A 15131-nucleotide genomic window follows, 5' to 3' on the forward strand; every position below is an offset into this window, starting at 1 on the left:
TTTCTTGACACACATTCTCGTCAAGAAACTTACTGTAATGTATCTAGGTCATCCTTTTAAATCCTCAAGAAAAAAGAAAGAAAAAAAGATAGTAACCGGTATACAACTTTTCGTCAAGACCTCCAGAAACTTTAATCCAAATTTTCAGGTCGGCTCAGAGAAGAAATGACTTCAAATGAGACCTGGAAAGACAGACTCGGCTTCGAGCACAGAGACTTAATTAAGACCAAAAAAACACTGAGTCTGCTCAGAGCAGAAATGACTTATAAGACACAGAAAGACCCGGTTGGCTAAGAGAACAAAAGAGCTTGGATATTTTCTGGGTCTAAGTTCTGTCTTCTCTAAGCCGGCAATCAAAGTGAAAGACGCTAAAATTGAAAGATCAATGCTTTTAATTTCTTGACACACAATTCTCACCAAGAAACTTTCAGATTGAGAATACTCGTCAAGGTCGTTCTTATAAATGATCAAGGCAACAAAAGAAAACAGTAACCGTGCACATCGGTATAAAACTAGTCGTCAAGACCTTCAAATTTAAACCGCGACCTGAATTGTGTTTACCACAAACAATCTACTGCAAAGAAAGACTTAAAAATGAATTTTCTTAACACATAATATTCTCGTAACGAAACTTGCAAATTATTCATAGTCCTCAAGGTAACAAAACAAAAACAGTAAACCGTGCACATCGGAATACAACTTTTCATTTAGACTTTCAAAATGTTTTGTGTGCTATCCAAATCTTCAAATCGGCTCAGAAAAGAAAAGACCGGAAAAAGGGAGTCGGCTTCGAGCATGGACACTTAATAATAAAAAAAAAACTTAGGATTACGTACATTCTGTGCATATAGGAAGATTATTTTTTGGCAAAACCATCGAATATCGTTTGTGTTTTCTCGTGAATTATTTGCATATTTGAGTGATTCGTACCTTATTTCTTAGTTCTTACATCGCCTGTGTAATTGCCGATTGCTGTATCGGGTCTATGGCCAAAGAGGGCGCATCGTTAGACTCCACTCCAGGACGCACTCGGCTTCGACCAAATCGGCCCCGTACAAGTTGCTTAAGCTGTGTACGGAAATGCTCGTACTTGAAGCAATAAACGACAGGGTTCACGCTCATGTTGCACATGATCAAACCCGTGAAAGCCAGACTGATTGAAGTGAATGACCTTGTTCTTCTTGTGACGACACCAATGGTTAGGAGAAATCGCAAAGTCTGCGTCGGGGTCCAGCAAATGAAGAACATGCAACCAGCGATCAGCATCGTCATGATGACGTTTCTCTTAGCCTTACTGAAGACACCATCTTGCTGATTGGCGTTAGCAATGTCAAGTTTGTGTCGAAGAACGAGGAGTATTCTAACGTACGAAAACGATATAAGGATGACTGGAACGATATACTCGACGAAAACAGTTACACAAAACACAATATTCAATGCAGTGGGACTAATGGAACGATTAAAGCCGCACCGATTCCCATTGACTTTGTAGAGGAAAATATACATGACAGCATATATGAACCCGATGATCCAAGCAACACACATTGAAACGTTGATCTTAAAGAGTGAGCAGTAGTTGCGGTGTTTGACCGGATAGCACGTGGCAAGAAAACGCTCCAGCGATATCACCACCAGATTGTACGTGGATGCTACGCTTACACCCCAAACAAAGAAGTTTGAGAAAATCAACCTGCAGAGAATCCAACCAGAGAAATGTATCTCTACATTCTCCAGAAGCGAACTTTGAATGATCCCAGTCATGAGGAGAAACACCAAACCAGAGATGAAGTCGATGATGGATTGGTGACGGATAAGTCGGTTAGTGAAGGAGCTGAACTGTTTACGCCTGACCGTCATGACGAAAATCACCAAACCGTTTCCGAGGATAGCCAAAAATGCCATGATCATATTTAACACAAAAGCCAAACCTTCACTTGCCATTGTAGGCTGATCGGGAAAAAAAGTTTATCAAAAAATACTCTGAAGTATTTTGATCAGATTGTTTGCTGCTCCAACAACAGATGAATATATGTTGAGATTGTTGAGTGTACTAAGTAAAGGCTTGATTGTTTTGAGAAAGATATCATCAACTAAAATGACGCGACTTAGTTTGGTGAAAGCAGGAAATATCAATGGCAAATTCAGAAACCCACAGCATGTGGTTTATACTGATAACTTCGGATCTCTCACCAACTATCCTTGTCCAGGCGAACAGTAGTGGGGCCAAAGCATAAAACGAATGTGCGGAGTAGTCGAAGGTATTTGAATAAAACTGTACAGGGCAACCTTAGACGATTATATTTATAGGAATCCACATCACACACCGTATACAACACTGAACATTTTATTCAAAATTGAAGTTTGGCGGCTAAATTGCACCAAAGATCCTTTTAGAGTCATGTAATGCTTTCCGCAAGCTTTCAGCATTTCTTGTTAACCTGTAAAGTGCCACCGACTTTCAAGCAAACAAAAAATCGGGACCTGATTCTCGTTGATCACAAACAATCAACTTCAAAATAAAAGTTTGAAGGTTAATTTGCAGCCAAGATCCTTTCAGAGTCATGTGTGGCTTTCTGCCAGCTTTCAGCATTTCTTAAGACGCCACCGACTTTGAAGCAAACCAAATATCGGGACCTGAATCTTGTTGATCACAAACAATCTACTCATCATCATTCGGCATAGACTTGCGTCTGTGCCCGCTCGTCATCAGGTTGTAATGGGGGCGCACTCCTGGAGTTGCCGCAATCACCTGGTGTCTGTCAACAATCTACTGCTGCAGTGAAATACTCTAGATTTGAAAGATCAACGCATTTAATTTCTTGACACACATTCTCGTCAAGAAACCTACAGTTAGACTATTCTTCTAGGTCATTCTTTTAAATTCTCAAGAAAAAAGAAAGAAAAAAAGATAGTAACCGGTATACAACTTTTCGTCAAGACCTCCAGAAACTTTAATCCAAATTTTCAGGTCGGCTCAGAGAAGAAATGACTTCAAATGAGACCTGGAAAGACAGACTCGGCTTCGAGCACAGAGACTTAATTAAGACCAAAAAAACACTGAGTCTGCTCAGAGCAGAAATGACTTATAAGACACAGAAAGACCCGGTTGGCTAAGAGAACAAAAGAGCTTGGATATTTTCTGGGTCTAAGTTCTGTCTTCTCTAAGCCGGCAATCAAAGTGAAAGACGCTAAAATTGAAAGATCAATGCTTTTAATTTCTTGACACACAATTCTCACCAAGAAACTTTCAGATTAAGAATACTCGTCAAGGTCGTTCTTATAAATGATCAAGGCAACAAAAGAAAACAGTAACCGTGCACATCGGTATAAAACTAGTCGTCAAGACCTTCAAATTTAAACCGCGACCTGAATTGTGTTTACCACAAACAATCTACTGCAACGAAAGACTTAAAAATGAATTTTCTTAACACATAATATTCTCGTAACGAAACTTGCAAATTATTCATAGTCCTCAAGGTAACAAAACAAAAACAGTAAACCGTGCACATCGGAATACAACTTTTCATTTAGACTTTCAAAATGTTTTGTGTGCTATCCAAATCTTCAAATCGGCTCAGAAAAGAAAAGACCGGAAAAAGGGAGTCGGCTTCGAGCATGGACACTTAATAATAAAACAAAACTTAGGATTACGTACATTCTGTGCATATAGGAAGATTATTTTTTGGCAAAACCATCGAATATCGTTTGTGTTTTCTCGTGAATTATTTGCATATTTGAGTGATTCGTACCTTATTTCTTAGTTCTTACATCGCCTGTGTAATTGCCGATTGCTGTATCGGGTCTATGGCCAAAGAGGGCGCATCGTTAGACTCCACTCCAGGACGCACTCGGCTTCGACCAAATCGGCCCCGTACAAGTTGCTTAAGCTGTGTACGGAAATGCTCGTACTTGAAGCAATAAACGACAGGGTTCACGCTCATGTTGCACATGATCAAACCCGTGAAAGCCAGACTGATTGAAGTGAATGAACTTGTTCTTCTTGTGACGACACCAATGGTTAGGAGAAATCGCAAAGTCTGCGTCGGGGTCCAGCAAATGAAGAACATGCAACCAGCGATCAGCATCGTCATGATGACGTTTCTCTTAGCCTTACTGAAGACACCATCTTGCTGATTGGCGTTAGCATTGAAAAGTTTGTTTCGTAGAACGAGGAGTATTCTAACGTACGAAAACGATATAAGGATGACTGGAACGATATACTCGACGAAAACAGTTACACAAAACACAATATTCAATGCAGTGGGACTAATGGAACGATTAAAGCCGCACCGATTCCCATTGACTTTGTAGAGGAAAATATACATGACAGCATATATGAACCCGATGATCCAAGCAACACACATTGAAACGTTGATCTTGAAGAGTGAGCAGTAGTTGCGGTGTTTGACCGGATAGCACGTGGCAAGAAAACGCTCCAGCGATATCACCACCAGATTGTACGTGGATGCTACGCTTAAACCCCAAACAAAGAAGTTTGAGAAAATCAACCTGCAGAGAATCCAACCGGAGAAATTTATCTCTACATTCTCCAGAAGCGAACTTTGAATGATCCCAGTCATGAGGAGAAACACCAAACCAGAGAGGAAGTCGATGATGGATTGGTGACGGATAAGTCGGTTAGTGAAGGAGCTGAACTGTTCACGTCTGACCGTCATGACGAAAATCACCAAACCGTTTCCGAGAATGGCCGAGCATGCAATGGTCACGTTCAACGCAGTTGCAAAGCCATTATTTGATTCCATCGTAAAGCTTATGACAAAAAAAGATATATGGCGAAATAAACTGTACAGTTTTTGTAGTATGAGTTTTTGTGGCGGATTTTACGACAGGTTCAAATTGACTTGAATAATGCTGAAGAGCCCTCAGCGAACAAATTTCATTAAAAAAAAGATGATCAGTACTTCAATGTGAAATCCTCTAAAGAACTCGTTCCACAATCTCTAACTCATTGTCTTTGAACACCGAGTGCAACAGTAATGCAACCGAAAGCTCAAATAAAGCAGCCCGAGTTTTCAAAAGTATTTAAATAAAACTGTAAAACATCAGGCAAGGTTGGGCAATATTGTTATAAAGCTCCAAATAACAAATGAACGTGCAGTGTTGGATATATCCATTGTTTTATTATTAGATTTGTCTCCTCGAGAACATAGCTGTGCACAATACACTTGAGTTATATAATTGCATCTAGGTCATCTAATGAAATATAATTCTTGTTAACCTATGAAGAGTCACAGGCACCTGAGGCTTAACTAACTACAGCGAATTGACAATTGGTTATCACAAGTACCCGTGGGGTTTATCTTTCATATATTTTGAGGGCCCATGCTTTTAGTTTTCCCCTATAAAAATAATGCCACATGGTCTTAAGGGAAACTTTACCCTTTGGGAGCCTGTTTTTATATAAATATTCTCAAGTTTCTTTTGGAGTCTGTTACAGATCCTCAAGTTTTTGATGAAAGCCACCTTCCCGTTTGAAACCAAACCTTGGCATTAATTTAAAAACCCCTGGTATAGTCTCTCAAACTTGAATTCTCAACAACGACGACCCACGTTTTGCAAAAAAAGTAGTTTCGTACAGGTTGCATGAAATGTACGCGGAAATGCTCCCATGTAATTTTTAGCTCTGTAAATTGGATGATCGAGGGAAAAAAGTTCGGTACATGATCGGTACATTATTTTTAAAGGCTGTGGACACTATCGGTAATTACTCAAAATAATTATTAGCATGAAACCTTACTTGGTAAACGAGTAATAGGGAGAGGTTGATAGTATAAAACATTGTGAGAAACAGCCCCTCTGAAGTGACGCAGTTTTCGAGAAAGAAGTAATTTTCCATGAATTTGATTTAGAGACCTCAGATTTAGAACATGAGGTCTCGAAATCAAGCATCTGAAAGCACACAACTTCGTGTGACATGGGTGTTATTTCTGTATTATTATCTCGCAACTTCGACAACCAATTGAGCTAAAATTTTCACAGGTTTGTTATTTTATGCATGTTGAGATACACCAAGTGAAAAGACTGGTCTTTGACAATTACCACAATAGTGTCCAGTGTCTTTAAATTGCCACTATAAAATTTAAATTAATAAAAATAAAAATAAAAGTACTGTATTTAGTTCTTATATCGCGCTACGTCAACAAATAGTGTCAATGTACTCTATACACATACTGGTATTCAATTAAAACAATGATATATTAAAATAACAATTAAAAGCACTTTAGAAACATTTTCAGGCTCCACGGGTCATCAACAACTAAGTTTTTAGTTGAACATTTTTGGGAAAGGAAATTTGTTTCACTAAAAGCGCTTCATCTTGCTTTACACATTCATGACGATTGAATGTTTTATTAACATTCGGCCAACCATGCCAACCAGCACGGTTTGTTTAAATATACACTAGAATTTTGTCTATAACGGCTGTGCCACACTGATCTCCAGTATAATAGAGATCAGTTGACTGTGCCCACTAACTAGTTAATACCGCCCTCTACATGAGTTTTAAAATTATTGTTAATTTTATTGTCTATTAATGTGTGTAATAGTCTAAATCTTAGTTATTTTTGAAAACTTTAATGCGTTGTATTTATGTTACAAAACAGTCATTGTGTGCATTTTACTCATTCGAAGATTTTAAAGGAATGTTACAGAATTGTTAGAAGCAAAAATCGTGAAGATCACAGATTTACATAAAACTTACACGGCCTACTGATGATGATAGTAGAAAACATCCCTTGAAATATTTTTGTCTGAAATTTCGTATTTGATAAAAAATAAATAATCTAACTTCGCGTTTGGAGTTTATCGCTCAGTGAACGTTTAAATTCATTTTTATTTTGGCATTGATGCAAAGCAAAATGTGTAATCTGTCTTTCACTATTCTCTCGTGACCCAGATGACCGATCGATCTCAAACTTCTACAGGTTTTTCAGCTTATGTATACGGTAAATTGCATAAAGTGCTTCAGTGACAGCAACTGTTTTGCTAGCAAACACCAATTCTGTAATATTCCTTTAAGTTATTGCTCAGCACTAATTACATATGCTGGGCTGTATATAACTTTAACTTCCCGTCTCAATCTTCTTCGTGATGTACCGGATGATTGGCTGCGTGTATTTTAAACCCTGAAGCTAATCCGCCCAGGAATATACCATTATGACTTATGCATAATTTAAGATCTAACGCAAAGCCCCTTGTGTCCGTGGTCCAATACCCATTGCTAAAATGTAATGCTTGATTATCGATGCATAGCATTTAAACGAGATTAGCGTCCCTTTTTTTTTCTTCTTTTTTTTTCTATAATTTATTTTTATGTAGTGGGCTATTTGTATAACAAAATATATAAATTTCTTACGAAGGTTTTTGTTAAGCCCTCCCTGTTGTCTTTAAAAATATAAAATTCCTCGGGAGGCCAACTTGAGGGGAAACACAATAACATAAAGTAAATCCTTCATCCTTTTTTCAACGCTTTTTTGTTGTTGGCCTCATATCGCGTTGATGAAGGGGACACCATGCACACAATTGTCTCATTAGTGTTAAATATTCGGACACCGTGTATTAGAGCGACGCCTTTGGTTATGCGTATAGCGACGGCTATATCCGATTGCAATACAGTACAATACTATAAAAACATTTGTAGAGCTCTCTTATACTCATCAAGAAATATACACCCCCACCCCCCCCCCCCCCCAAAAGAAAAAATAATAATACAGGTTAAAGATGCTATGTCAGATTTTTGGCCACAAACATTAAAAAATATATTTTTTTGAATGAATGGTATTTCAAAGAGTATCACCCGCTCGCGAAAACAAGTTTTACTTTTACTTTTAATGGTCAGGAACCATGACAAAAATTTAAAACGTTTCTTATAAAGCACATAATAATTGGTCACGTGACATATTGTCGGGATCCCGACAAAAACTAATTTTGAGCACTTTATTTCACTGCTACTAATAATTGGCGGACTTTTTCGAGCAATGGCTCAAATGAAAGCTTGTAACTTTCTCGACCCCCATCAAAATACCTATTGAATTTTAAATCAAAATTTGGGGGTCAAATCGGCCAAAAAATCTGACATAGCATGTTTAATATGAAGTCAATGTTCACATACAACATTTTGGGGTGCAGGCGTGGCAAAAACATACTTTGAGCACTCCTTCCCCCAACCAGATAAAACTCAACTAAAAATATGCCTTTACAAAAATTAAGTGCTGTTGTTTGCATTGCTCTGGAAATCATTTGTCCGTGCAAACAATGACATGAAAATTTGTATGGTATGTTCAAAAGTGTGGCTCAAAAACGGCAATTATTTGTCTGTCTTGACCGCCGTTTAACCTGTGCTTATTCAATTATGTGATCAAATTAGTTCCCGTATAGACGCCAGGTAAACACACACAAAAATTACAGCCAGGTGCGTCGGTTTTATCTTTCATATTTACTTAAGATACCATTGTGTGCAGACAACCCAAACCAGTTTTGTCAAGATGAACATTATTCTTAATATCAACACTATTACACGTTTCGTTCATTCATCACTCTGTCAATTTTATATTAATCATCCATCAATCACATAATAAAAGTCGGTATGAACTTAATGAGAAGGTTGGACTGGCTAGAGTTTGTCTTCGTGATGAGATGACTTGGGTTTGAGCGGAACACATTCGCATTGACAGTTTTTACTTTTCACAGGCAGCCATTTCCTCCCCCCCCCCCCGCATTTAAAACCAATTACATGAAAAACGAAGCAGGAAAGGAAAAGTTAACGAGCTGACGCGAAATTGCCATCTGGTGGCAGGAACTTCACTGCGACCACTGGGCCAGGGTGATGGCTTTGGTAGTTATAGGGCCGGTGTCATAAGGAGATCTGTCCTCGGAGATGTTGATTCAAAAGAGGGCGCTATCGATATCAAAGAAGTTTATGACACTGTGACAGCCGCGTCGTAAACCACGACATTTTCAAAAACCATGACTTCTGCTTTAGATTCGTCTTCAGGCTCTTTCCTCTTACTTTAATTATTACAATTAACTTTTTTTTATTTTATATATATATTGGATCCGTCTGCGACAAGTCCCATATCTGTTAATTTGGCTTGCCAACTTCTAAAGTACGTTTAAAGTCACCTGGAAATAGAATTTTTTTTCTTTCAAACCAAAGAGTATATGCTTACGAACAATAAAACAATTTTTTTAGTAAATGTTTGTCACGGTTTATATGTTTAAAAAATATATAAAGTTGTTTGGGGGACTGACTCAGCCTACCCCTTTTGTGACGTCAATCGAGGCAGACTTTGCCTGCAATGCGTATAGTAAACACACGTGCAAAGTACATGTACGTCCAAGTCGTGAGTTGGTACATTTCAAAAAGTGTTTTTCTGCATTCAGCAGCAATACACCTGGTCGGCATTGCCGGAAAAAAACAAAAACAATTTTTTTTTTAAACGTACAAACTCACAACTTGGTCCGTACATGTACTTTGCAATTGTGTTTACTCTACGCATTACAGGCAAAGTCTGCCTCGATTGACGTCACGAACAGCGCCCTCTCGGGTCGGGGTCTACTCTTAAATTTGTAAATAACATAAGAACTGATTTTTCAAAACCTTAGTTAACTGTTTATTCACATTCCACACACAAAAACACATATATTAGTGACAAAAGCTTTATTTTGAAAAAATACCACTTCCAGGTGACTTTAAAGGCACTAAACACTTTTGGTAATCGTCAAAGAACAGTATTCTCACTGGTGTATCCTTTTGCACAAAATCAAATCAAAACTGTGAAAATTTGGGTTCAATTGGTCATCGAAATTGCAAGAGAATAATGAATGAAAAACACCCTTGTTGCATCAGATGCGTAATAACAGGCTTCAGTTGATTATTGAGTGAGAAATCACTTAAATTTACTTCAGAGGGAGGCGTTTCTCACAATGTTTTAAATTACCAACAGCTCTCCATTGCTCATTACAAGTACGTTTTTACGCTAACAACTATTTTGAGTAATTACCAACAGTGTCCAGTGCCTGTAATAAGTGAAGGAAACAGCTCTGTGCATTTTGCCAAACTACACGCGCTTTTTTCGATGTGTCGTACTTTATTGCCACACGTGTCTCTAAATCTTTAACGACCACACATTAGTATACTAAATATTATATGATTTGTACCAATGATAATATTCCAACGCGGTAGTCGGGTCAAAGCAATGATTAAAAGGGAATCAATATGAAAGGTTGACATATAATATGTCAGTTCTTTTTTTGCTCAGAGTAATTCATTTACCGCGACACGGAGGCAAGGGACTGAAGCGTATGCTGCCGTTAAAGATCGGTTTTCGTTGCATCGATAACATTTTTGAAACCGTTAAACTTTAAGGCAACGTATATAGGTGAAGGTTAAAACAGATGGGTCGGGTGGTCTATTCAAACTGTCCAACTTAATCTTGTCACAACCAGAGGATTACGTTTCCAGTTTCATTTGAGTTGAAATAGATTGCGTTGCTCCGGTTGTGGAAGTGTCCAACCTACCACAAAAATTAATGACAGATGCACTTCGCAAAATCTCTTTCAATTCAAAATAATGATTAGCATAAAACCTTACTTGGTAACGAGTAATGGGGGAGAGGATGATAGTATAAAACATTGTGAGAAACGGATCCCTCTGAAGTGACGTAGTTTTAGAGTTATTTTCCACGAGTTTGATTTTTAGACCTATAAGAATTAGATGTTGAGGTCTCGAAATCAAGCATCTGAAAGCACACAACTTCGTGTGACAAGGGTGTTGTTTCTTTCATTATTATCTCGCAACTTCGACGATCAATTGTTAAGCTCCAATTTTTATTTGTTTGTTGTTCTATGCATATATTGAGGTAAACCAAGTGAGAAGACTGGTCTTTGACAACTACCAACATTGTCCAGTGACCTAATGTGACAACACCGAATTCCAATACTTACATTGTAAAAATTAACACAGCGCCAGTGCTGTTACATATATATACTGAAAACATACTACATGGATTTTGGAAGCCGAGAGTGGTGCGGGGATGGCAAGCCTCCCTACTACTCAGAACCGCCAGACCCCAAAATATGATCACAAAAATAAAAATTGTTTACATCGATTAGTACTATATAAACATCATATTTAGGATTGGCAGAAGTATATGAGTGTTGTAGCCAAAGAGTTATTGAGACTAACATGTCCGTAATGAATAAACCAAGAATAAATGCAACTCCCCAAAGTTATAATAAATAAATAAATAGGCATAAATAAATATATAATACGTTATAAAAAAAAAACATGTAAAAAATATAATAAAAAATTAAAGTGTTTAACAAAATTAATATGCCCTACAAAAATAAATAAATGAATGAACCGAAGTAGGAAAGAGTTGCTGCGTGACTTTTATAAATAATTGATAGCCATTTCGACTACATTTTTTTGAAAATTAAGGTCACAGTAACTATGGTTTGTCATGTTCATGCAAGCCCTTGAGCTTCATGAAGAGTTAATGGAACTGGACACGTTTGGTACATGTCAAAGACCAGTATTCTCACTTGTTGTATCTCAACTTATGCTTAACATAAATCGGTCATTGAAGTTGCAAAAGAATAATGAAAGTAAAAACACCCCTAATGCGCAAAATGTGTGATTTCATATGCCTTATAAAGGCTTGAGGCCTGGAAGTCTTTTAATATTTTAGTGAGAAATTACCTCTTTATAAAAAACTACGTTACTTCAGAGGGAGCTTTTCACACAATGTTTTACACTATCACTAGCTCTCCATTGCTCATTACCAATTAAGTTGTTTATGCAAACGGTTATGTTGATTAATTACCAATGGTGTTCAGTGCCTTAAAATGTGTGGTTGTGTACGTGATGGAGCCGGTCGACTCCGGAGAGGCTCGGATGCACGGCTCATTTTCTGTCTTATTTATTGCAAATTGCCGTAAACTCAAGTGAAGCAGAACAAACAGGTCTACGGAGTCATGTTCACCAAGGTTCAGGGTGTTCTGTGAGAAGTAAGCAACTTAATATAGTACTCGTAAAGGGCCTTTGTTATTAATGTTTATAAGCTTATTATTATTTCTTTTCCTCGAAATATTGTTTCGCTCCTTCGAAGAGTGTTAAGATTTCGCAGGGAACAAAGTAATGCAACAATGGTGCATGACTTTTCTTTCATTATTACTTTGCAAATTCGATGACTAATTAAGCCCAAGTTTTCACAGGTTTGTTATTTTATGAATATGTTGGGATATACCAAGTGAGAAAACTGGTCTTTGACAAATTACAAAAAACGTGTCCAGTGCCTTTAAGGGTCGAATTGCTACTTATTATTGAGGCAAGTTGAGTGTGAAGTATAAATTATGTATCAAGCTGACAATGTTACACACTCATTACTTGCACTTGAAGACTTCAATGTATTTTCAACAAATCATTTTGGAGTTGAGATAATCTTTAAAGGTGCAAAGTAACGATCAGAAAGCAAATCTAAAATGATATACAATTTTTTTAAATTATTATTATTATTATATGGTATCAGCTGCCCTAAATGGGGTTTGGGGGTTATCTCGTCATAAAACACCGCCGGACGATTTTTTGTTCGGAAAAAAACAAACAAAAAAACGATAGAAAAGTGATTACACAAAATTTGAAACTAACATCTACTTGGCCATTTCAATTAAAGCGTTAAACTAAACCTTTTGAAGGATTTGTGGTTGAATTTGTTTGTGCCCATAACCGTGGGAACAAAACCTTTTCAAAGCCGAGGGATTTTTTTTCTTACAAAAAGGGAATGTTTGGGAAAACTTGAGTAAAAAAACCGTTATTAAAATTGTCAGTCTTTGGCAGCGTGTACTTGTGTGCGTTAACCAGTCAGTGCAAAGAAAAGAAGTAAACACACGCATTCAAAACAATGACGTTTATCTGTCTGCTTGTATATCTGTCGGAATGGGTTAACAAGAGAAACATTGTGGGCATTGTCAGGTCATTGAAAAACAAAAACAAATATTACATCGTGGGCTTAGCACACAATGTTTTATATAAGGGGAATGTTTAACAAGGGGATTATAGGACAGCATCTAAAGATTACAGTTTTTACACTTTTGTTTAACCTTGACGGCCCCTGTCCAACTGATAATTGTGTATAGGCCTATGTCTAAAGAGTTGAACCTAAAACAATTAATACTAGAAAATAAATAACATCTGGGGAAAGCGACAATCTCTCTCTCCTAGATGTATGTCTGTCTATCTGTCTGACTCAGAACTGTGAACTTCGAACAATCTTTAGTTCTGGCAATGTCTCCTGGGCGATAATGACTCGCGAATGTTCACCTCTGCATGACATTCCCGACAAGTCATTTTTCATTACCGCTGGTATACAGGTATACCGTATGAACTGGTTATTGTGAAAGCTACCGTTCGATTAAACTATCTTGCATTCAACAGATGAAAAACCTTATGTGGGGAAAAGAACTATCGGTTAAGCCGATGGGTGCTTTGTTTTGTGTATTTTGCGTGCTTATGTCAAGTCCGGCGACAAATTACGACATTCGAAAACTCAACGACTCATTTGTTGAAACTTTACATTTCACGATAAGAACCCCTATCATTGTTACACAAATCAAATAATGTGAATGGTTCAAGTTTAGGAAAACACTATAGGTAACACTATAAACTGTTGAGGTAAACACGTTATACTTCTTCACCTTTGTGTATCACTTGCCTTTAAAATGGCATTCTGCCAAAATACATTGAGTGTAAGTTCCTAACAAGTTCTTAAGTCTGCAATTACTGAGCAGCTCAGAAGCAACACCATAAATGGTAAAAATCGTGATCAGAAATGTCGAATTTTAATCGGCAGAAGACGTGCTCTATATCATGAAAGGTTAAATAATCGCTTCGAAAATCTTGCTTAAAGACAGTGGACACTATTGGTAAATGTCAAAGACTATAGTCTTCACAGTTGATGTGTCGCAGAATAATTATGTACAACATAACAAACCTGTGAAAATTTGATGCCAATCGGTCGTCGAAGTTGCGAGATATTAATGAAAGAAAAAACACCCTGTCGCACCATGGTCACACGAAGTTGTGTGCTTTCTGATGCTTGATTTCGAGACCTCAAATTCTAAATCTGAGGTCTCGAAATCAAATTTGTGGAAAATTACTTTTTTTTCCCGGAAATCTACGTCACTTCAGAGGGAGCTGTTTCTCACAATATCAACCTCTCCCCATTACTCGTAATCAAGAAAGGTTTTATGATAATAATTACTTTGAGTAATTACCAATAGTGTCCACTGCCTTTAAAGAGTAATTTGTAACAATTCCCACTGCATTTCTAAAATATTATCTGAAATAATTTGGTTTTGTTATGTGATGTAAAGCACACGCACCAAAAACAGTTGTTGAAAACAATAGCACACAAAGCAGAATCATCAATAGAATATCATGAAAGGGTCTGTATATATACGATTGGTAATGACTCTCTGAAAATGAATGGCAATAAAAACGTTCGTGCTAAGAAGTAGGCTAGGGGGGCCTACAGCAGCTTTGGGCAATTTAATGCATGTTGAGAGACTTTTCACTCTGAAGTACTGTGGTTCTGGAAAAAAAGATATAACTGTTATTCCCCTAAAAAAATCAACTTTAAGGAGCGTGACCGTGGTAAAGGTTTTCAGATTGTGTATACAATGTTTTTGGTTATTATTCCTGCATGGACGTATTCGCTCCGGGTTTTTGGCGATATCTCATAAAGCGACCAAATGAAATGAAATGCGCGTGGAATAGTATGAAAATACTGACTGCTATGAGGGGTACAGTTAAAATTATAGGCACAAAGTGATGTTAAAACCATGACGACGGCTGAAGCAAAGCTGATGGCATAGCCATGGTTTTGACATCAGCCAGGGCCTATAATTTTAACTGTGCCCCGATTATTAAGCTGTCAATACTTCTTTTATATACCGAATACAGATTCTTCTAATCAACAATCCTGACTACGGTAGGTCGTCGGCGAAGATGACACGGAACGCTAGACGTACATCATTCAGTACGCACGAACGACCCATTTGCGACCGTTGCTATCAGGGCGGACACAGTCGATTGACAATGGGTGCGTTCG

At 37.5% G+C, this 15131-nt stretch overlaps 2 protein-coding genes across 2 annotated transcripts; both read right to left on the bottom strand.

The window, feature by feature from the left end:
• Positions 1 to 945: 945 nt before the first annotated feature.
• LOC117288017 (substance-P receptor-like) lies at positions 946 to 1902 on the bottom strand. The gene has a single exon (XM_033768693.1). The coding sequence runs from the start codon at positions 1900 to 1902 to the stop codon at positions 946 to 948; it is 957 nt and encodes a 318-aa protein (XP_033624584.1).
• A 1862-nt stretch (positions 1903 to 3764) lies between these two features.
• On the bottom strand, positions 3765 to 4763 carry LOC117288018 (substance-P receptor-like). Its single transcript, XM_033768694.1, has one exon. The coding sequence runs from the start codon at positions 4761 to 4763 to the stop codon at positions 3765 to 3767; it is 999 nt and encodes a 332-aa protein (XP_033624585.1).
• Positions 4764 to 15131: the final 10368 nt, after the last annotated feature.

This window comes from Asterias rubens, chromosome 3 (assembly GCF_902459465.1).
Source record: "Asterias rubens chromosome 3, eAstRub1.3, whole genome shotgun sequence".
NCBI classification, from domain to species: domain Eukaryota; kingdom Metazoa; phylum Echinodermata; class Asteroidea; order Forcipulatida; family Asteriidae; genus Asterias; species Asterias rubens.

Excerpts from the sequence above, each read along its gene's own strand:
- LOC117288017 (XM_033768693.1), bottom strand. The coding sequence starts at position 1,902 with ATGGCATTTTTGGCTATCCTCGGAAACGGTTTGGTGATTTTCGTCATG.
- LOC117288018 (XM_033768694.1), bottom strand. The coding sequence starts at position 4,763 with ATGGAATCAAATAATGGCTTTGCAACTGCGTTGAACGTGACCATTGCA.